The 18,172-nt window shown below is 46.3% G+C and overlaps 1 protein-coding gene across 14 annotated transcripts in view; it reads right to left on the bottom strand.

Annotated features, from left to right (window-relative positions):
- PLEKHA7 (pleckstrin homology domain containing A7) overlaps positions 1–18,172 on the bottom strand; it is a 253,670-nt gene that overhangs the window by 52,028 nt on the left and 183,470 nt on the right. For all 14 annotated transcript variants that reach the window (XR_008702964.1, XM_055548476.1, XM_055548477.1 and 11 more), the window contains one exon: positions 13,086–13,249. Coding sequence is in view for 13 of the 14 variants with exons in the window: in XM_055548476.1 (XP_055404451.1) it covers positions 13,086–13,249 (164 nt within the window). In the remaining variant the exon portion in view is untranslated. The remainder of the gene's footprint in view (positions 1–13,085; positions 13,250–18,172) is intronic.

Genomic DNA, 18,172 nt, shown 5'->3' with positions numbered 1-18,172 from the left:
CCTCCTCCAGGAAGCCACCCTACACACAGTCCCAGTCTAGATCAGGATCTTGGCTGACTGCAACTGTCAAACTAATCGCACTGGACCATAACTGCGTGTTTACTCATCTAGTGCCCAAGTAGACTACGAGTTCCTTCAGGCCTGAGGCCCAGCTGGCCAGTCATCATATGCCCAGAACTTCCACATAATGATGGTACAGAATAGCAGCTCTATAAACACTACTGAACAAATAAATGGCCTGTCTGTCTGGGGCAGGTTAGCTTGGATAGAAAGTTCCTGAGTCCAGGGTCTCCCCCGCTGGCATCTAGCATAGCCCAAAATACAATGAGCAGCATAATTAACAGTCCTCCAAGATGTTGAGTGAAGAGTCAGCATGGCAATCTCTCGATATGACCACTTACCTATCTTGTCAAGGAACTGCTCTAACAGGAATGTAAGAACATGGACATAACAATTTTCTGAAGCATCATTAGTCAGATTTCAGAGATAAGGAAACTGAGGCACAGAAAAGATAAATGATTTGCCCAAGACCATCCTGCTGGGAAAAAGAGGCACCAGGGCTTAATTCCAGGCAGACTGCAGAGTCCAAGTACTGGGGCCACCACTCTCTACAGCCTCTCCGTCTGTTTGTCTATGATCTGACACACACGCAGACCTGGAAACTATAGAGAAGGGGGCAGTGGTGACAGGTGAGGATGTGTGCTGAGGCTAAAGAGCTTCCAGGGCATAGAGAAGAAAGCCTTTTTCATGGCCCATCTCCCACTGGAAGCTGCCTCTCTCCCCACTCCTTGAGTCCAAATTGTATCTGCATCCTCATTACTTGGTACTGGGGACACAGCAGCAGCTCCATATGCTTAGCAGAATTTAGACTGAGGAGGCAGGGGAACACACTCCAGCCCAGCTCAAAAGGACCAGAAAAATTACCATGGACTCTTGGACAGGCAGCCAGTCGACTTATACTCCTGGTAAAAAGGTCCTGGCCTTGACGTCCATCACTTCTTGAAATGGCCAAGGCTGAAGGTTCAACAGAAGAATGAACATCAGAGGTGCTGCTGCATTTACATCTCAATGGCCAGACCTCAGGTGTCCTTGCAACAACCTCAGAACTTCAACTACCAATAATCAGCACAGATTCAAGGGAGAATCCATCCAGTGAGGGAGCTGGTTAAAATGTCAATATAAAGTGAAAATACCACCGCTAGCACAGGTCTGCTTCTTCATGTGTGCTGGCCTGTCAGCCTTAACACAGGCATGGAAACTGAGGAAAGCAATCTCATATCTCATGTCCGTGCCCACTACTCCTGTGTGCTGTGTCTGCTCAGTCACGTTTGATGTTCTGTGACCCCATGGACTGTAGACCACCAGGCTCCTCTGTCCACGGAATTTTCCAGGCAAGAATACTGGAGTGGGTTGCTATTTCCACCCCAGATGATCTTCCCAACCCAAAGATTGAACCCACATCTCCTGCAATTGGTAGGTGGATTCTTTAACACTGCACCACTTGGGAAGCCCCATGTACTCATTACTTTTCCATGAAAGCCCAAAGCTTTTGGGGGGAAAGAAAAAGCTTCTTTGGACTTCCTCTATCCATCACTAGGAGACATCTTTCCCCCATCTCCCACCCCTTCTGCTAACACAGTTTGAATTTTCACTTGGGGATCATCCTATCCCACTCTCAGTACCTGTAGTTTAGGTCCTGCTGACTCTACTGGTCCCTTTCAACCTGAGGCTCCAAGTCTCAGTGACTGGCTCACAGGCTAACAGGTCACCCAATCCAGGCCATTCAGAGCTAGTTCTGGGACTTTGGTTGGAGCTGGTCTTGAGCTGCTACAACTACATAGGAAACAGCTATCTGAGAATGAGGCTTCCCAGGTGGCGCTAGTGGTAAAGGGTGGCTGCCAATGCAGGAGATGTAAGAGCCATGAGTTTGATCCCTGGATTGGGAAGATCCTGGTGGAAGAGCACATGGCAAGCCACTCCAGTATTCTTGCCTGGAGAATCCCACAAACAGAGGAGCCTGGAGGGCCACAGTCCACAGGGAAGCAGAGTCAGACACAACCGAAGCGACTTAGCACACACACATCTGAGAATGAAAGCAGATGGAGAGAAATAGAATCTTAAAGACTTGTCCTGAACCCCTAGATTTAGCCATACCTAAACCAGATATATCTTTGGACTTTTTGGTTGTACATCAATAAATTGTTTCTCACTTAAGCTAGTCTGAGTTTGGGCTCTGTTACTCACAGTAGAAGGAGTCCTATTACATCATTTTATATTGACATATTTAGATGGTGACTTTTAAAAACCTTTCCATTCCTAAAGTCTGGTGGGTCTATAACCTCTAGTAGAAGAAACATGTGAAATATTCAAGGGCCCACACTTTTAAGAAAAAGTAATTCTTTTTCTTTTTTGGCTGTGCCATGCGGCTTTGTGGGATATTAGTTCCCTGACCAGGGATTGAACCCAAGCCTTGAGCAGTAAAGCATGGAGTCCTATCCTTTGGACAGCCAGGGAATTTTCAGAAAAAGTAATTCTTACTGGAAGTTTTTAAAGGGACAACTCTGTTCTACAAAGTACACTTTATAAATTTTAACTTTCTCTTTCTTTTCACACCTTGTCATAAAAGTGAAACAAATATGCTTTCACTGTGAAAGTGAAACACTGCAAACAAATATGCAGTGAAACAAATATGCATCCAAATGGAAGACACTGATTGAAGGGAAAAGAGGGTTTCTTCAACTGACAGATGAATGCATAAAGATGTGGTACACATACACAATGCAATATTACTCAGCCATTAAAAAGAATGAAATAATGCCATTTGTAACAACATGGATGGACCTAGAGAGTATCATACAAGTGAAGTAATTCAAAAAGAGAAAGACGACCACCACATGATATCACTTACATGTGGAATCTAAAATATGACACAAATGAATCTGTCTATGAAACAGACCCACAGACACAGAACAGACTTATGGTTGTGGGGGTGGGGAGTGGCAGGAGGGAAGGGTGGGATAGATTGGGAGTTTGGGATTAGCAGATGCAAACTATTACACTATTACATATAGAATGGATAAACAATGAGGTCCTACTGAATAGCATAGGGAATTATATACAGGAACCTCTGATAAACCATAATTGAAAAGATTATGAAAAAGAATATGTATATTTATGTGTGTGTATATATATGTATGTATATATATGTGTGTGTGTATACATATATAAAACTGAATAACTTTCCTATACAGCAGAAATTAACACATTGTAAATCAACTATTTCAATAAAATAAATTTTAAATTAAAAAGGAGAGGATTTCTTCAACTTCAGAACTCAGGGGTTATGGGTACAATATCTTAGCCCAACCAACTGTAATGAGGATTTTTCTTTCAACCTCCATGTCTTTACTGAGAACCTATACATTCCCACTGAGGCGAGCACTTAGGGATATAGTATAGAAAATAGCCTCTGCTACCAGAGCCAGACAACCCTAAAGCCTGATTTAATCATAGTAACCACATTTAACACTGTTCTCTTGAGCTGATCCCAAATCATGGAGTTTGCCAGTCTTTTCTAACCTTGGAGTTAACTTATAACTATAAATCTTAATCCTTACTGTCTGTGTATATATATGATTGTATACATCCCAACACATGCCAATATGTCCTAAAAATAAAGTTGACTGAGAAAGATAAAACTTTTTTCTCAGATAAACTTTTTCTCAGATTGACACCAGCATTTACTGCAAAACAAACCCTAACAGGGTGCCTAAAAGAATGGGGGTCTGCTTGCCACCCAGCCCTAAGACTTGGGGTTATGAACAACAGCTCCTGTTTCGACAGCTGTTGGGCCTTACCCAAGATAAGATAGATGCCTTTGTGTCCAAAATATTCAGGCTATGGCTACAGGTAAAAAAAGTGAAGGGAATGTTCCCGACTCCCCCACCTTACCTGACTTAAACATTTAACTTGCTAAGTTACAGGATTTAAGGCAAAAGTGTTTTTTGGTCTTCTCCCTGTCTCTTTGAATTCCCTGCAATGTAACATATGACCTCTCAAATCAGGAGACCTGTCACACAATACATCTGCAGCACTCGATTTAGCACAGCGGTGGGGAAAGAAGGACATACCCCTTGGCTGTCAGTGACCGTGTCATTCAGAGAACAGGCCATGCACGGCATTGATGTTCAGCTAAGACGACAACAGCCCTTCCTGTGCAGGTCGTTACTGTTGATGCGAGTACCTGGTGTCGCTGGCTATTTAAAAACACAAGGAGTTCCTGACATTTGGTGATCACTGTAGCCACATGCGTCACTTTCCAAGCATGACAAACCCAGAGTGCATAGGATTAGTGCCAGGCAGACCTGGATTCAACAGCTGGCTCCAGCCCATAGAAGCTGAGTGACCTTGGGCAATTCCCTGACCTCTCTGGTCTCAGGTTCCTCATCTGCAAAATGGGGACAACAAGCCCTACCTCCTTGGGTTCTTATGAGGAATCAAGGAGACGATGCACAGAAAGAGCACCGCGCTGGGTCTGGCACCTAAAGTGCGTGTGTTAGTTGCTCAGTCATGTCTGACTCTCTGCGACCCCATGGAATGCATCCTGCCAGGCTCCTCCGTCCGTGGAACGGCCTTCCCCAGGCGGGAATACTGGAGTGGGATGCCATTCCTTCTCCAGGGCATCTTCCTGACCCAGGGATCAAACTCGGGTCTCCCACTTTGCAGGCAGATTCTTTACTGTCTGAGCCACCAGGGAAGCCATCACCAAATATAAATGTACTAGCTTCCCACATCTTTTCCTTCCTTGCCCCCATTTTTTCAAAGCAGCAATGTACCCAACAAAAAACTCACATTTCCTAACCTCCCTTGGAGCTGGGGGTGATCAGGTAACATAAATCTGGCCAATAAGATGTATGCAGAAATTGTTGGATGGGTCTCCCAGGAAAGCCTTTAAAAGAAAGAACACTTACCTGGCTTGGCTAACCTTCCCCTTCTTCCTGCCTAGAACTTAGACTGGAATGCAAGGTGACAAAAATGCAGATGAAAGCCACTTATCAAAACCTGGGTAGAAAGTAAGAAAGAGCCCAGGTCCCTGACAGCATCATGGAGCTACTATATGAGCCAGAACTAACTAACTGTGGATTCCTATTAGTGAGAAAACTAAAACCCAATTTGATTACACCGCTCTAAGTTGAGTTGTTCTATCACAGGCAACCAAACGTAATCCCTGATACAAGGGGCTGAGCCCTGCCCCGGCCACTTTCAGCACATGACAGCAACACTTTATGTCTGCTTAGAGAACATTCTTGCTTCCCCTGCAAGTGGGAAGAGCGCAAATCTCAGGCTGAGGATACTTCTATCTTATTCCTGTCCTTCACAAGAACTCAGAAGGTAACAGATCATACCAAGCAGGTGACACTATTATTTTATTCTGCTTCCAAACCCTTTATTTCACCAGGAAATAAGGAATAATATTTACTTCTTTCTTAATGTTACATAGATACTTCACACACACCGGAAATCTCATGCAAAGACCTGAGCGAGAAAAGGAACCACACACAGCTTGTACGGACTTAGCTGGACTTCAGTCCTGTTGGCAGACACAGCCCATCTGTCACAGTCCCACTGGAGGATCCCTCCCTGCTCACCATACCTAAATGACCAAACTAACAGCCCAGGAACAAGGGTCAGGCCATTGACATCCTTGGAGTGTTTGTCTCAACATCAGGTGGCAGATGTTCCTGTCCAGCTACTGAATAGCACAGGGAACTCTGCTCAATGTTATGTGGCAGCCTGGATGGGAGGGGAGTTTGGGGAGAATGGATTCGTGTATATGTATGGCTGAGTCCCTGCACTGTTCACCTGAAATTATCACAACAATGTTAATCAGCTCTATCCAATACAAAATAAAAAAGTTTAAAGTTTGGGGAAAAAAAAAATTCTGTCCTGGAAAACCAGCTCAGCCAGTGTCAACAGATGCCAAGTCCTGAGCACTGACCCCAAGGCTCAGGAGGACAGTGGGCTCAAAAGCTGAAACCCACACTGTGCAGTCCACAGCCTTGTATAAAAGGCTGAAGCAAATGGCTCCAGAGTCTCTAGGAAGCCCACAGGCAGGCTTGCTCACTTGAATTAGTTCCTGAATTTGATGACAGAAACGTCTGGAGAAAAATGGAGACAGAAGTTGGTTTCTTCTTTTCCCAGACTTAACTAGGGCAGTTCCCCTGGGATGGGAGAAGATAGCTGGCTACCGTTCAGGCTCTGCTGTAAATAAACAATAGGTGGGTCTGTCCTCCCCCAGAGAAGAGTGAGGCTGAAGGACAAATGAACACCACACTGCCAAGCTCAGGCCGTCACTCCTCGCAGCAGTGGCTACTGACAAAGTCCCTCGTGAAGTTTTAAGGACCTGACAAACCAGACAAAGAAGAGAGGAAAGATGTAATGGCTGCCAGGTCTCCTCACTTTGTTCATTCCTGCCTGGAGAATCCTTTCCTCTTCCTCTACCTGGGTGAGTAGCGCTCAATTACCACAGCCCAACCTGAGCCAGTCTGGAGTTCTGGCACGCACCGAGCTCACTCACTTTCAGTCTGTCTATGGCAGTTCCAGTCTGGGTCACTCATTTTTTGTGGCCAATGCTTGGCTGTTTTATGCTGGGTCCTACTGTGTGCCAGGAACCCAGCACAGACCATCTCTAACCCCTAGAGCAATCTTGCAAGGTCAGGACTGTCAAGCCCAGAGAGGCTGAGGGCACTCACATGAGCACCAGCTTACTGAAAATAAATTGTCTCTACTGAAGGATAGGGATTATGGGGAGCACTTACTAGCTGTAAAACCCTGAGCTAAAGGACTTTAAATATTATCTCTTATCATCACACCAAGCTAGAAATATTTTTTTATTATAGGTAATGAACACGAAGCTCAGAGTGGAAAAGCAACTTGCCCTGATCATGCAACCAGTGACATGAAAGTCGCTCAGTCGTGTCCAACTCTTTGTGACCCCATGGACTGTAGCCTGCCAGGTTCCTCTGTCCATGGAATTCTCCAGGCAAGAATACTGGAATGGATAGCCGTTCCCTTCTCCAGGGGATCTTCCCAACCCAAAGATCGAACCCGGTCTCGCACATTGCAGGTGGATTCTTTACTGTCTGAGCCACCAGGGAAGCTCAACCAGTGAAATAAGCAGGACTCAAATTCCATCTGATCCAACTCCTTAGCCCTGTACTGGGGTTGAAAGCATGTCTATAAGTTACTTCTGTCAAGGGTCTAAGGAGCTTGTCCAACCTCAGGCGTTGTTCTGTCACACTTTAACCAAAGTGGTCAGGGTCTGAAAGGCCAAAGATTCCATTCTCTGAAGAGAGTGGAGAGAGCCAGAAACGTGTGGCCCACTTCTGAGCAGACTGAATCCCCACAACCAGTCCCACAACAGTGCTCAGCCTGCTCTCAGACACCCGAAATCCCTATTTGAACATCCCTCAGGGGATGTTTCAGGGAGAAGTTTCATTCATCGACCTAACCACTCACCTGTCCAGCCAGCCAAACATCCATGCACCGTCCTTTAACTGACTATGTGCCAGGCACCATTCTCACTTCTAAGGAACTTACAGTCTAGCAGGGGTGACAAAGAGAAAGCAGGCCAACATAACTTTAGCATGAAAGTTCTCTGCATGAGGAACAACACAGTGCTATAAGCAGAAGCATCTAACATACTGAGAGTCAAAGAAGAAAGAAATACAAGTAAGCTAGGCCCTGAAGGATGTGCTGAGTGGTCCTAGTAAGGGTGAGGGCCAGGGGAGCAGATGGGCAAGGCCTAGAGGACCTACAGGGAACAGACCCAGCCAGGGATCAAAAGCCGTACTAAGGAGATTGGATTTTACTCTAACGGTGACTGGACTATAAGACCCCTCAATTCCATGACAGGACTATAGTTACACTGAGACCACATAGTTATGTAGAGACCAGAGAGGTTGGGAAGCTGAAAACAAAGAGGTCAGTTGCCTTCCGATAGGCCCTCCTATCTGAGCTGCTTGTCAGTTCTGTGAACTGTAACAACAAGCTGCCCTCCTTGCTTAGTACTTTAGCTTCTTGGAGAGGACAAGACATCCTTAGATAAGAGGGGGGGGAAAAGGCAGTTCAATGGAGGAGCTTGGAAGACAGATTTTAAGGAGGCTGTAGGGAATAAAAAACCAGAATCCAAAATCTGGCAAGTGGAAGAACATGGAAATAAGGGAGAAGAAATTATGGACAGAAGGAGGGAGAGGGTGGGCTCTGGCCATAGTGCTCAGCATCCCTGATGGAAAGGGGTGGGGGCTCGAGAATGCTTGTCCATCAAGAGACCCTGAAGCCTGTAGGGAACAAGAGGACAATGAAAGGGAGTACAGCAAGGGTGCTCGGCTCCCTCTGGGGTTAGAGGAACAATGTAGGAAGAGGCTGGAGGAGGAGACAGTGAGGGGCTGAGGGACGGTCCTGCAGGAAGCCTGCGTTGCTGAACCACAGCTCCCACTGCTAAGGGATGGGCACATCCTGGAGAGGAGGAGAGTATGATGTGCCCACAGGAGATTCATCGTCGTGTAATTCAGAGGATTAACAATGAAACTGGACGGGTGCAAAGAAAAAATGACGCTGTTAAAACCTATGGGAGCTAGCATATTGAATATGGAGTACCAACTATGTCTTAGGCAACAAGTAAGCACTTTACACATTCATTTCATTTTTACAAAAATCTGATGAACTAGAAAAATTTGTTTAAAAAGCATGCCTAAATTGCACAAGTGACACAGCTAGAAAGTAGCAGCAGAGGTGTGTTTAAAGTCTGGCCTGTCCGACTTCAGAGACTAAACCCAGGAGGAGATAGTACTTAAGGCAAAAGAAATCGATATAGTAGAAGTGGCTTGGATACTGGTTGCTTGCACATCATTTATCACATCCCATCAAGTCATTTCCCCTTCCTCTGTCCACAGCCCTAACGTCGCTTAGGAATGCAGCCCCACCTCACTCTCAGTCCCTACAGTCAGGTTCTCGAAGTGAAGCATGTATCTCAGGCCTGTGTCAGTCAGCACGTGCACTCCCGGGCCATGGTAGGTGACTTGGGGAATCCCTGTGACCTAAGCCGGTCTGATCAGAAGAGATCTCAGAGCTTTTGGGTAAGACTCCGGTTCTTTCCTACTGGACTTAACTCAGATGACCTAAGTCTGGGGCTACTGCAGCCATCTAGCCACCAGACCCCATATCTGCCAGGGACCTCTACACAGAGTTCAGGAATGAATCCAGCCCAGTGGGGAGAGAGATGATGTGCAATGATACTGTCTGATCCTTGACCACCGCTGTTTTCTAAAGCTGTAGTTATCCTGAACTTTTCAGTGCCGTGGATCAATAAACTCCTCCCCTTTTAAGATAAATTTGCATTTTGTAACCTGTAATAAGAAGCCCTACCATACCACATTCATAAAGAAAGAATCTGCCTATGTGAATAAGAATAGAACCATTTGGGTGAGAATCAAGGAGGGAAAGAAGGAAAAGCTACTGTTGGGACCGCCCACGGAACAGAGCTGGAGGTTTCCAGAGCAGATCACCAACGTGGAGGAGAGGCAAGATGTAGTCTTACATGATGAATACGTCTCACTAACTAAATGTCTGAACATCTTATTCAGAAAAATAGAACATTTAATAAGTCTGAATTCCCTTGGCTGACAGTTTCATCTCTCAGAAAATTAAGAGGAAATACTACTCTGGTTTTACTGAGTCAGAAGGTAGAACAAGTTTTGTTTATGTTTCTTTAAACAGGGAAGAAACCTTGGGCAAAGATGACCATGGGATTTCAAGAGTTTATTATGAGCATAGCAAGAACACATTTTAAAAGTTCAGAAAAAAGCCAGAGATAATAAAATGGCCTGAGATCTGGAAGGCAGCCCAGTGGAGAAGGGAAGGAGCCTCTCTGAAAGCAAAATCTGAGAGTTAATTACAAAATCCTCTTGTAGGAAAAAGTAAAAAAAAAAAAAAACCTCTAACCTTAGCTAGCAAATTCATCCTAAACAGTTCAGGCAGACATCACTTATCAATTACAGCACATTTTCCTGTTAAGCCTGATCTCATTCTCAAGTTATCTTTGACCCGGTGCCCAAGTCAGGCACAAGACAACTGGGCAAAGCTGGGCCACAAGAATGAACCTATCTGACATTGCTGGTGGAAACAAACCAGTGTAACAACACAGGGAGCACTCAGAGCTCCCATTATGAGAAATGCATCAAGCACAAACCCAGTGGAATGGGCCCACGCAAATGACCGCAAACGGTAAAGTATAGAAAGAACGGAGATTTGTTTACTTAAAGCAAAGCAAAATAAAACAAAACTTTCTATTTTCTAAGAATTAAAATAAAGGAGGGGAGAACTTAAAAAAAATAATAATAATAAGAGGTATCTCTGCTTGGGAAGATGACCACACTACAAATAAAGTTGAATTCTTCAACTTCTGAATTTATTTCCATATCTTCATCAAGGTGAGTGACCTCACCATGAATAAGAGAACAACCTTGGTTCAGAGAGACCGAAAGACCAAGATGGCAAGGAATATGGGAAAAGTCCAGCTGTCAGAACCCCAGGGCCCGAAGGGAACTCGAAGATGGGCTCTAGAAACCTCTCAGACCATCTCTGAGGAATCCAAGAGAACACAGAAAATGCCAGAATGTTACAGACTGACAAACAGTATCCTGACTTTGAAAAGAGGGGGAAAGCAGATTCTCTTAAATAACACAACTGAGAGCCTACAGCCAACCTCTGCAAGAGGCCAAGCAGCATTCCCAACTGGGCCAATTTCAACCCGTGGAGGAAAGGAAGCATCGAAGAAAAGCAAGGAACTCACTAGGAAATGCAGAGAATAGGTACCAGCAATTCACTGCAGAGGAATACAAGTGACCAATAAATATAAAAGATCCCCATCATCATGAAAACACACATTAAAATAAACAGATACCACTTATCTACACAGCAGCTCAGCAAAAGCAAAAGACTGATAATATCAACGGTTGGCAAAGATGTGGAGAAATGAGCACTCTCACTAGTGGAACATATTAATACAACTTACTTTAAAGGACAGTTTGGCAGTACTGGTTACAATTTAAGAGGCACTGTATATTGACCCAACAATCTGAAAGCCTCACACGTGCAGAGGCTTGTACAAAGCTTTTCATTACACAACTGTGCTGTAAAAGAGAATACAAAATGAACTATCCAACATGGGGCACATACTTAACTACACTATGGTACATTAACATTATGAAATACCATACAACAGTCAAAAATAAAGTCAGCCCATATACACTGATACAGAACGACTTTCAAGATCAATATCATTCATGCTATTAAAAAAGCACAAAAAAACCCCTCTATATTTCTATAAGAGCATATATGCACATAAATGAACAGAAAATAGTTCAAAGAGATCCCTGGTAACCTAGTAACAGAGGTAACACTGGGAAGGTGACTAAGGATATTTTTCTTATTGCGTGTGTGTCGCATGGAGGAAAACTTCCCTGGTGGTCCAGTGGCTGAAACTCCACATTCCCAATGCAGGCGACCCAGGTTTGATGCAACTAGGGATTCACATGCAGCAACTAAAGATTCCATCTGCCACAACTAAGACTCAGCACAACCAAAAAAAATAGTTTTTGATGAACAACAAAGACAAGGAAACAGTGAGGTTCCATGACCAGATTGTGCACTAGGAGTAAGTCATGTCAAACCTGCCCATTTCCTTCTCCTGGGGTGAAGGTGGAAGTGCCAATGTCACTGAACAGACTGCCTGCAGGCTAATGGCACAGACTTTCGATTCATATCATGCACACAACAGAAAAATTCAGGTTGGATGACTCTGCTAGGAAGAGAGGCAAACCTGACTGAATGCCTATAGGCAAGAGCCGCTGATGCAGGGCCCACGGGGTAACTGCCAGGACAGTCTCTGTTCCTGTCCTGTCCAACATATTCATTCATCTTTCAGTCTCTCACTTACTCACTCGATAGATATTTGAGAGCTTACTATGTGTCAGGTGTGCAGAAGATTCAAAGATGATAGCCCCTTGAAGCCTAGGATACTGAAAAGTAGACGGAAAAAACCCGGCACAACAAACGCTCAACTTAGGTACTACGGAAACTCCAAGGGCAGAAGCTGACCCCTACCTTGCCTCTTGAGGAAGGCTACTAATTATATCAAAGACCTGTTAGTCTCAGGAAAGAGAATATGAAGCTAGGAAGTACCACTAATACCCCAAATCGCAAAAAATTGAGTTGGAAACAGTGAACAAAATAAAACCACTCATTTGTAATTACTGAGAATCCGGTCTTCAGGTTGCTGGAGGACACTACTCTTACAAGGCCTAAGAGACCTTTGTCAAAGGGGCCTCCAAACAGAGCAAGATGTCCAGCGAAGAAGGGGGTTCATGTCAGGTGAGGACTGACTAAAGGCACCCCGATTTTCCAGGGCTACCTGACCTTCTCCAAGCAACTGACTTCACTCATGTTCCTTGTCCGCACACTCTCAGGGAATCACCCACAGTCAACAGACTCAGGAACCTCCAGATCCCCGATGGTACCCTGCTTGGCCCGTTTGAGGGAAGAGGCAGCTGAAAGACAGTGTCCAAGTCAGCTCCCAACAGCACGGTGGTGGGCCGTTGGCGGCGCATTTCCAGTTTCAAGATCTTTCCTGCTTGTCCGCTCCCTCCTCCCCAGACGTTGCCCCAAGGTTGTCCTTTCAGCCGCACACAAGAGGAGAAAGACTGACAAACAGTATCCTGACTTTGAAAAGAGGGGGAAACATGACCAGGTTCCAAGGCCGGGCATCCCAGCCTTTTCAGTCACTTCACCCTTCCAGTCCTTCCCATTTCTCTGCTTAATGAGGCCAGTGGCCTCGATAATTCCCAGGGGACCTCTCAGCTCTGCCGGCAGTATGTGTTGGCTCTGTAAGCGTTCTCCTCCAGGAAGAAGTCACCATTTAAAATTCCAAGAGAGGGCAATGCTTAACAGGAGCGAGTGGACGGTGGAATCTGGGTCCCCCTCCCACACAGGCAGCGCTCTGGCAGGGACCCTCCACGGGGACTGACCTCTTCAGTGACGATCGAGACAGCACCTGCGCAGCCTGGTTCATGGCCCGGACCCAAGCATTCATGTCCTCCTGGGTGTCGGCGCTGAAGTAGTAGGTTCTCATGCCCGACTGCTCGGCCTGAGAGTTATTATAGATGAGAGCCCGCATCCCGGTGTGCACAGCCTGGAGACAGAAGACGGAGACCCAGGTCAGAGAGGTTAGTGTGCGTTTCATTTCCAGGAGCAAAAACCAAGAGATGCCCCAGGCCAGTTCTCCCCTCTTCCAGACTGAAAGCCCACGCACCACCCAGCTGATTTCCACAGGTGGAAAAAAAAGGCTGGGTTCCTGTTCCTTGACACAGGCCCAGCAACAGCTGTGTCTGCTCCCCACAGCGAAAGCCCTGCAGCTGTACCTGTTTCCTGCTTATCTTACTCCCACTTATGGAAGGGCACGCAGTCAATTCAAGGTTTATGTGAGAAAGATTTTTAAAATTAAAAAAAAAAAAAAAAAACACCTCATTCCAAAGAAGCAGACTCTTGGGAATCCCTGTCTCGGTTCTTCTGAAGCACCTGATGACTGGAATTGATTCAAAACAGCTGCTCAATAGCAGATAGCTTGGTGCAGATATTCACTGCGCTTCCCTGCTTGGCATGAAATGTGATGTGTGCCCATCAAGGAAGCTGCTCTTCTGGCTCTCCAAAGAGGTACTACGAAGTCTGACCAAGCAGTCTAACACCTGACTGAGGACCCTGGCATACCTACTATGTGTCAGGAAGCCTCAAGGTGCTCTCATATGTTCTATAGGTACCAGGAATGACCCCTGAAAAGCAACTGGGATGGACTGTGAAGAGGTAACACTAGTTTTCCCCTTTGGGCTCTGATAAGCAGGGTCTTTTAAATTTGCAAGGAAAAAGCTCACCAAATCCACAGAGCGAGATGATGCAGAAAGAGAAAGATTTACAGAGTGCCTTCTATGTATCTTCTGGGTACCTCCGTGCCTTTATCTCATTTTAATCCCAATAGCCTTGAAATGTAGGAACATTCAGAATCCCTTTTATAGATACGGCAAGTAAAGCTCTGAGAAGTGACTTTCCTGGATTTCTACGCCTAGTCACAGATTCTCACAGAACTTATTACACTCTTGTTTATCATCTCTCTCTTCCTTGCAGAATATAAACTTGATGAGAGCAGGGATTCTGTCTATTTTGCTCACTACTGTATCCCCAGGAACAGTGCCTGGCACACAGTAGGTGCCCAATAAATATTTTTTTGATTGACTGAAAAGCTGGAGCCAGGATTCTAGACACTCACCTAGGAATGTCTAGCCAGACATTCCAGACATGTCTCCCAGGTCTATCCAGAAATGAGTCTGATACAGCTCACTGATCTAATAACCCGGATCTACAATGACAGGCAGATACCATGCAAGGACCACTCAGAGAAAGCAAAATGAGAGAAGTGCAAACATGTCTAGAAAATGACATGTTTCTGAGATCACCAGTGGTCATGGATGAAACCTCAGACATGAACTATAAGCATTCACTTCTCCTCTCACACTAACAACCATGTCCAAAAATGATATTAAATACAAGTCTGCTTGTGACACTCACAGATCTGAATCCATCCAGCCCAGTGCCAAGGGAGTCCAGGCAAACCTGGCTTGCAACTAAGGGTTCCTACAGTGGCCACAGCAAATCTGATTTCCTTTCTTGCATGATAAGGACTCACTCACTGTTCTAGGAAGGATCCCTCCTTTTCAGCAAGGTGGAGATGTGGCAATAAGAAGAGAACTAGAAGGGGCTTATGCGTGTCTTACTGTGAACTGGCAGAAATTCTTGGAAAAGCTCCCTTGGACAATGACCCATAAGATCTTTGACACCCGCTTCCCAGATTTTCTGCTCAGCCACAGGGGGTTCTGGGGCAGGCATCCACTTGAGTAAGTTAGTGGGATTCATTGAACCATCACTGACTTATAGAGGACTAAACATGAAACACAAGCTGAACCAACCTTAACTTGGGAAGTATAAGGAGTGTCACTGACCACAACTCCTACACAAATGACAGCTCCATGTGATCTGTTTAAAGAACACGACCAGCCCCGTCTACCCTGGCAAAACTAGCTGATGGCTGGTTTCCCTGGAGAAAGCTCTGGATGGGTAATCAACCATTTATGGGGCAGTGATGCCAGAGCTGTGGATGTTCAAATAGAAGTACCAAACCCATCCAGAGGACTTAGGGAAGGCTTCCTGGAGAAGGTGGGCCCTGAACAGACTCCTAAAAGACAAGTAAGAGTTCAGAAAGGGCATTCAAGGTTGTGACTGAAGCTCAAGCAAAGGCCTATGGGCAAGAAATGGAGGAAAGGCATATGAAGAAGGTGTGCTAAAACGTGGCTGGAGAGATAAGCCAGACCTTCTAAACCAAAATTGGGCTCTATCCTGAAGGCAATGGGCAGCCACAGAAGGGTATATGGTGGGAGCATTCTTGAACAGACGAGTAACTGAGGAACAGTATGGAGGACGGGCTGAAGGCTACAGAGGAGCTCGAGGGCTGAAGCAATGATGGCCAACACTCACTGAGTGCTCACTACGTGCCAGGCTTAATTCCAGTGCCCAGTAAGTTAGTTACCACCGGGTGGGGGTGATGGCAGGCATCATTCCAGTGCCTAGTAAGTTAGTTACCACGGGGTGGGGGTGATGGCAGGCATCATTCCAGTGCCTAGTAAGTTAGTTACCATGGGGTGGGGGGTGATGCCAGGCATCATTCCAGTGCCTAGTAAGTTAGTTACCATGGGGTGGGGGTGATGGCAGGCATCATTTCAGTGCCTAGTAAGTTAGTTACCACGGAGTGGGGGTGATGGCAGGCATCATTCCAGTGCCTAGTAAGTTAGTTACCACGGGGTGGGGGGTGATGCCAGGCTTCATTCCAGTGCCCAGTAAGTTAGTTACCACGGGGTGGGGGGTGATGGCAGGCCAGACAGAATAGCGACAGTGGTAGGGGAGAGACGGATCTCAGAGATAGAGAAAGCACAACATTGAAAGGGGAAAGGAGGGCAGCTCCTCCCTATTCTTTTCTTATCCTGGTAATCCCCAGGCTCATGCAGACAAAGGCAAGGACTGTGTCCTCTCACTGCTGTATCCCTAGCACCTATATCCTGCCAAGTAGAACAACAGAGAACAATAGACGTTTGCTGAGTATACATAAGTAAAACACCATGACTTTTGGCTGGCCTTCAGCCAGAATCTAAAGCAGAGAATCTTAATCTTTTTTCTGGCATCTTTTTGACGACTTGGTGAATTCTATGAACTCTTCCTAGAAGGTGTTTTAGTGCACAAATAAGATAAGGGAAATACACTATATTAAAATATAGTTACCAAAATATTTTTAAATGTTGCAATATAGTGATACAGGTGCTTCCTTAATAATGTATCACATAACAAGTCTAGTAGCACATGTAATAATTGTAATTTCGAAGCGGTGAAGAGCATAAACAGTATTTCGAGATATCTGCAACAACTATAATGTGATATGAAAACATCTCCGGGTTCTATTGGTGATCAAAGGCATGGGTGCTGTCAATACCGACTGTTGTCTGCTTTCTCAAACAAAGGAGATGTTATGCATTAAAATAGGAAAGACATGATTTACCCGTGAAGAGGTTTAAAAAAGAAAGATGTGATTTACCTACTGACACTTATGGGTCTGTAGGCCTCAGACCTTAGTCTTGAGGGAAGGAGAACAGCTCAAAGGGAAGCAGTAAAGACGCTTTCCCCCACTGGCTGCATGGGGATGGTTTTTGCCCCAGACCCTGGATCTGAGGGGCCAAGCTTGCTGAGAGGTGACCAGCAGGCCAAGGGAGGCTGTGCCTCCAGTAGGCGCTCTGTGGGGAGATGCCCTAGATGAGCCAGCAGGGCATGAGGCCTGCTGGTGCCTGGGAGGGGGAGGTGGGGGAGCAATGGCACCTAAAGGCCACGGAGAGCCCCTGCTGCTCGTCCCGCAGACCCAGCGGTGCGGAGAGCCCTGCTGCTCGTCCCGCAGACCCAGCGGAGCGGAGAGCCCTGCTGCTCGTCCTGCAGACCCAGCAGTGCGGAGAGCCCTGCTGCTCGCCCCGCAGACCCAGCGGAGCAGAGAGCCCTGCTGCTCGCCCCGCAGACCCAGCGGAGCGGAGAGCCCTGCTGCTCGCCCCGCAGACCCAGCGGAGCGGAGAGCCCTGCTGCTCGCCCCGCAGACCCAGCGGAGCGGAGAGCCCTGCTGCTCGCCCCGCAGACCCAGCGGAGCGGAGAGCCCTGCTGCTCGCCCCGCAGACCCAGCGGAGCGGAGAGCCCTGCTGCTCGCCCCGCAGACCCAGCGGAGCCGCAGGGCACATCCAGCACAATGCCTGGGGCTGCCAGGCTGGGAGTGAGTTAGAGAAGATAGACGAGAGAGGAACACATAACCCTCTGGGCTCTGCCTATCTGCCACTGCAGATGCTCTGAACAATCTCAGGCAGGGTGTCCTAGCAACAGTCAGGGAACTGCAGTTCTGGAAACTGAGAAATGACACCAGAGGCAAGCATAGGCCCAGGACATAAAACACTGCACACTTCTCGGTAGCCCATGAACGTGGACTCTGAGCTGCCCCAGGCCCACCCTCAGGTCCCTGAAAGAATGACACTGCAGCCCAAAGGGAAGGGACCTCTTCCACACTCCGGAAACCAGTCCTCTCCGGAGAACCAGCTGAACATCACCAGTGCTGCCCGTAGTAGCTTTTCTTTCCTCTCAGACCCTGAAGACCCCAATCAGCCCCCAAAATGGGCATGCCTTCTGTCTCCCAGACAAAATATTTAGGGAACACATTTGGTGAAGTCTTATTTCTTTTAAAAAGGAGAGAATGTGACAGCACATAAAAGATGTCTTCCTTGAATCTATTTTTCACACCTCCCAATGAAGTGTTAAGATGAAATATATATAGTTATTATAATCTGTTACTTTGAAGATATTCCAAACGCTGCCCCCCCACCACCACCACCAAATCATATATAACAGCGTCATCCCAATTGTTTGCCCAGTAGCAACACTCAATCCTAGAAAGGAAGGTTTTCTAAGGAAGGCGTTCGGCTGCAAAAGACTA

This window comes from Bubalus kerabau, chromosome 15 (genome assembly GCF_029407905.1).
Source record: "Bubalus kerabau isolate K-KA32 ecotype Philippines breed swamp buffalo chromosome 15, PCC_UOA_SB_1v2, whole genome shotgun sequence".
NCBI lineage: Eukaryota > Metazoa > Chordata > Mammalia > Artiodactyla > Bovidae > Bubalus > Bubalus kerabau.
Note: the sequence above shows the minus strand (reverse complement) of the source record. Positions and strands in the feature narration are given on the sequence as shown.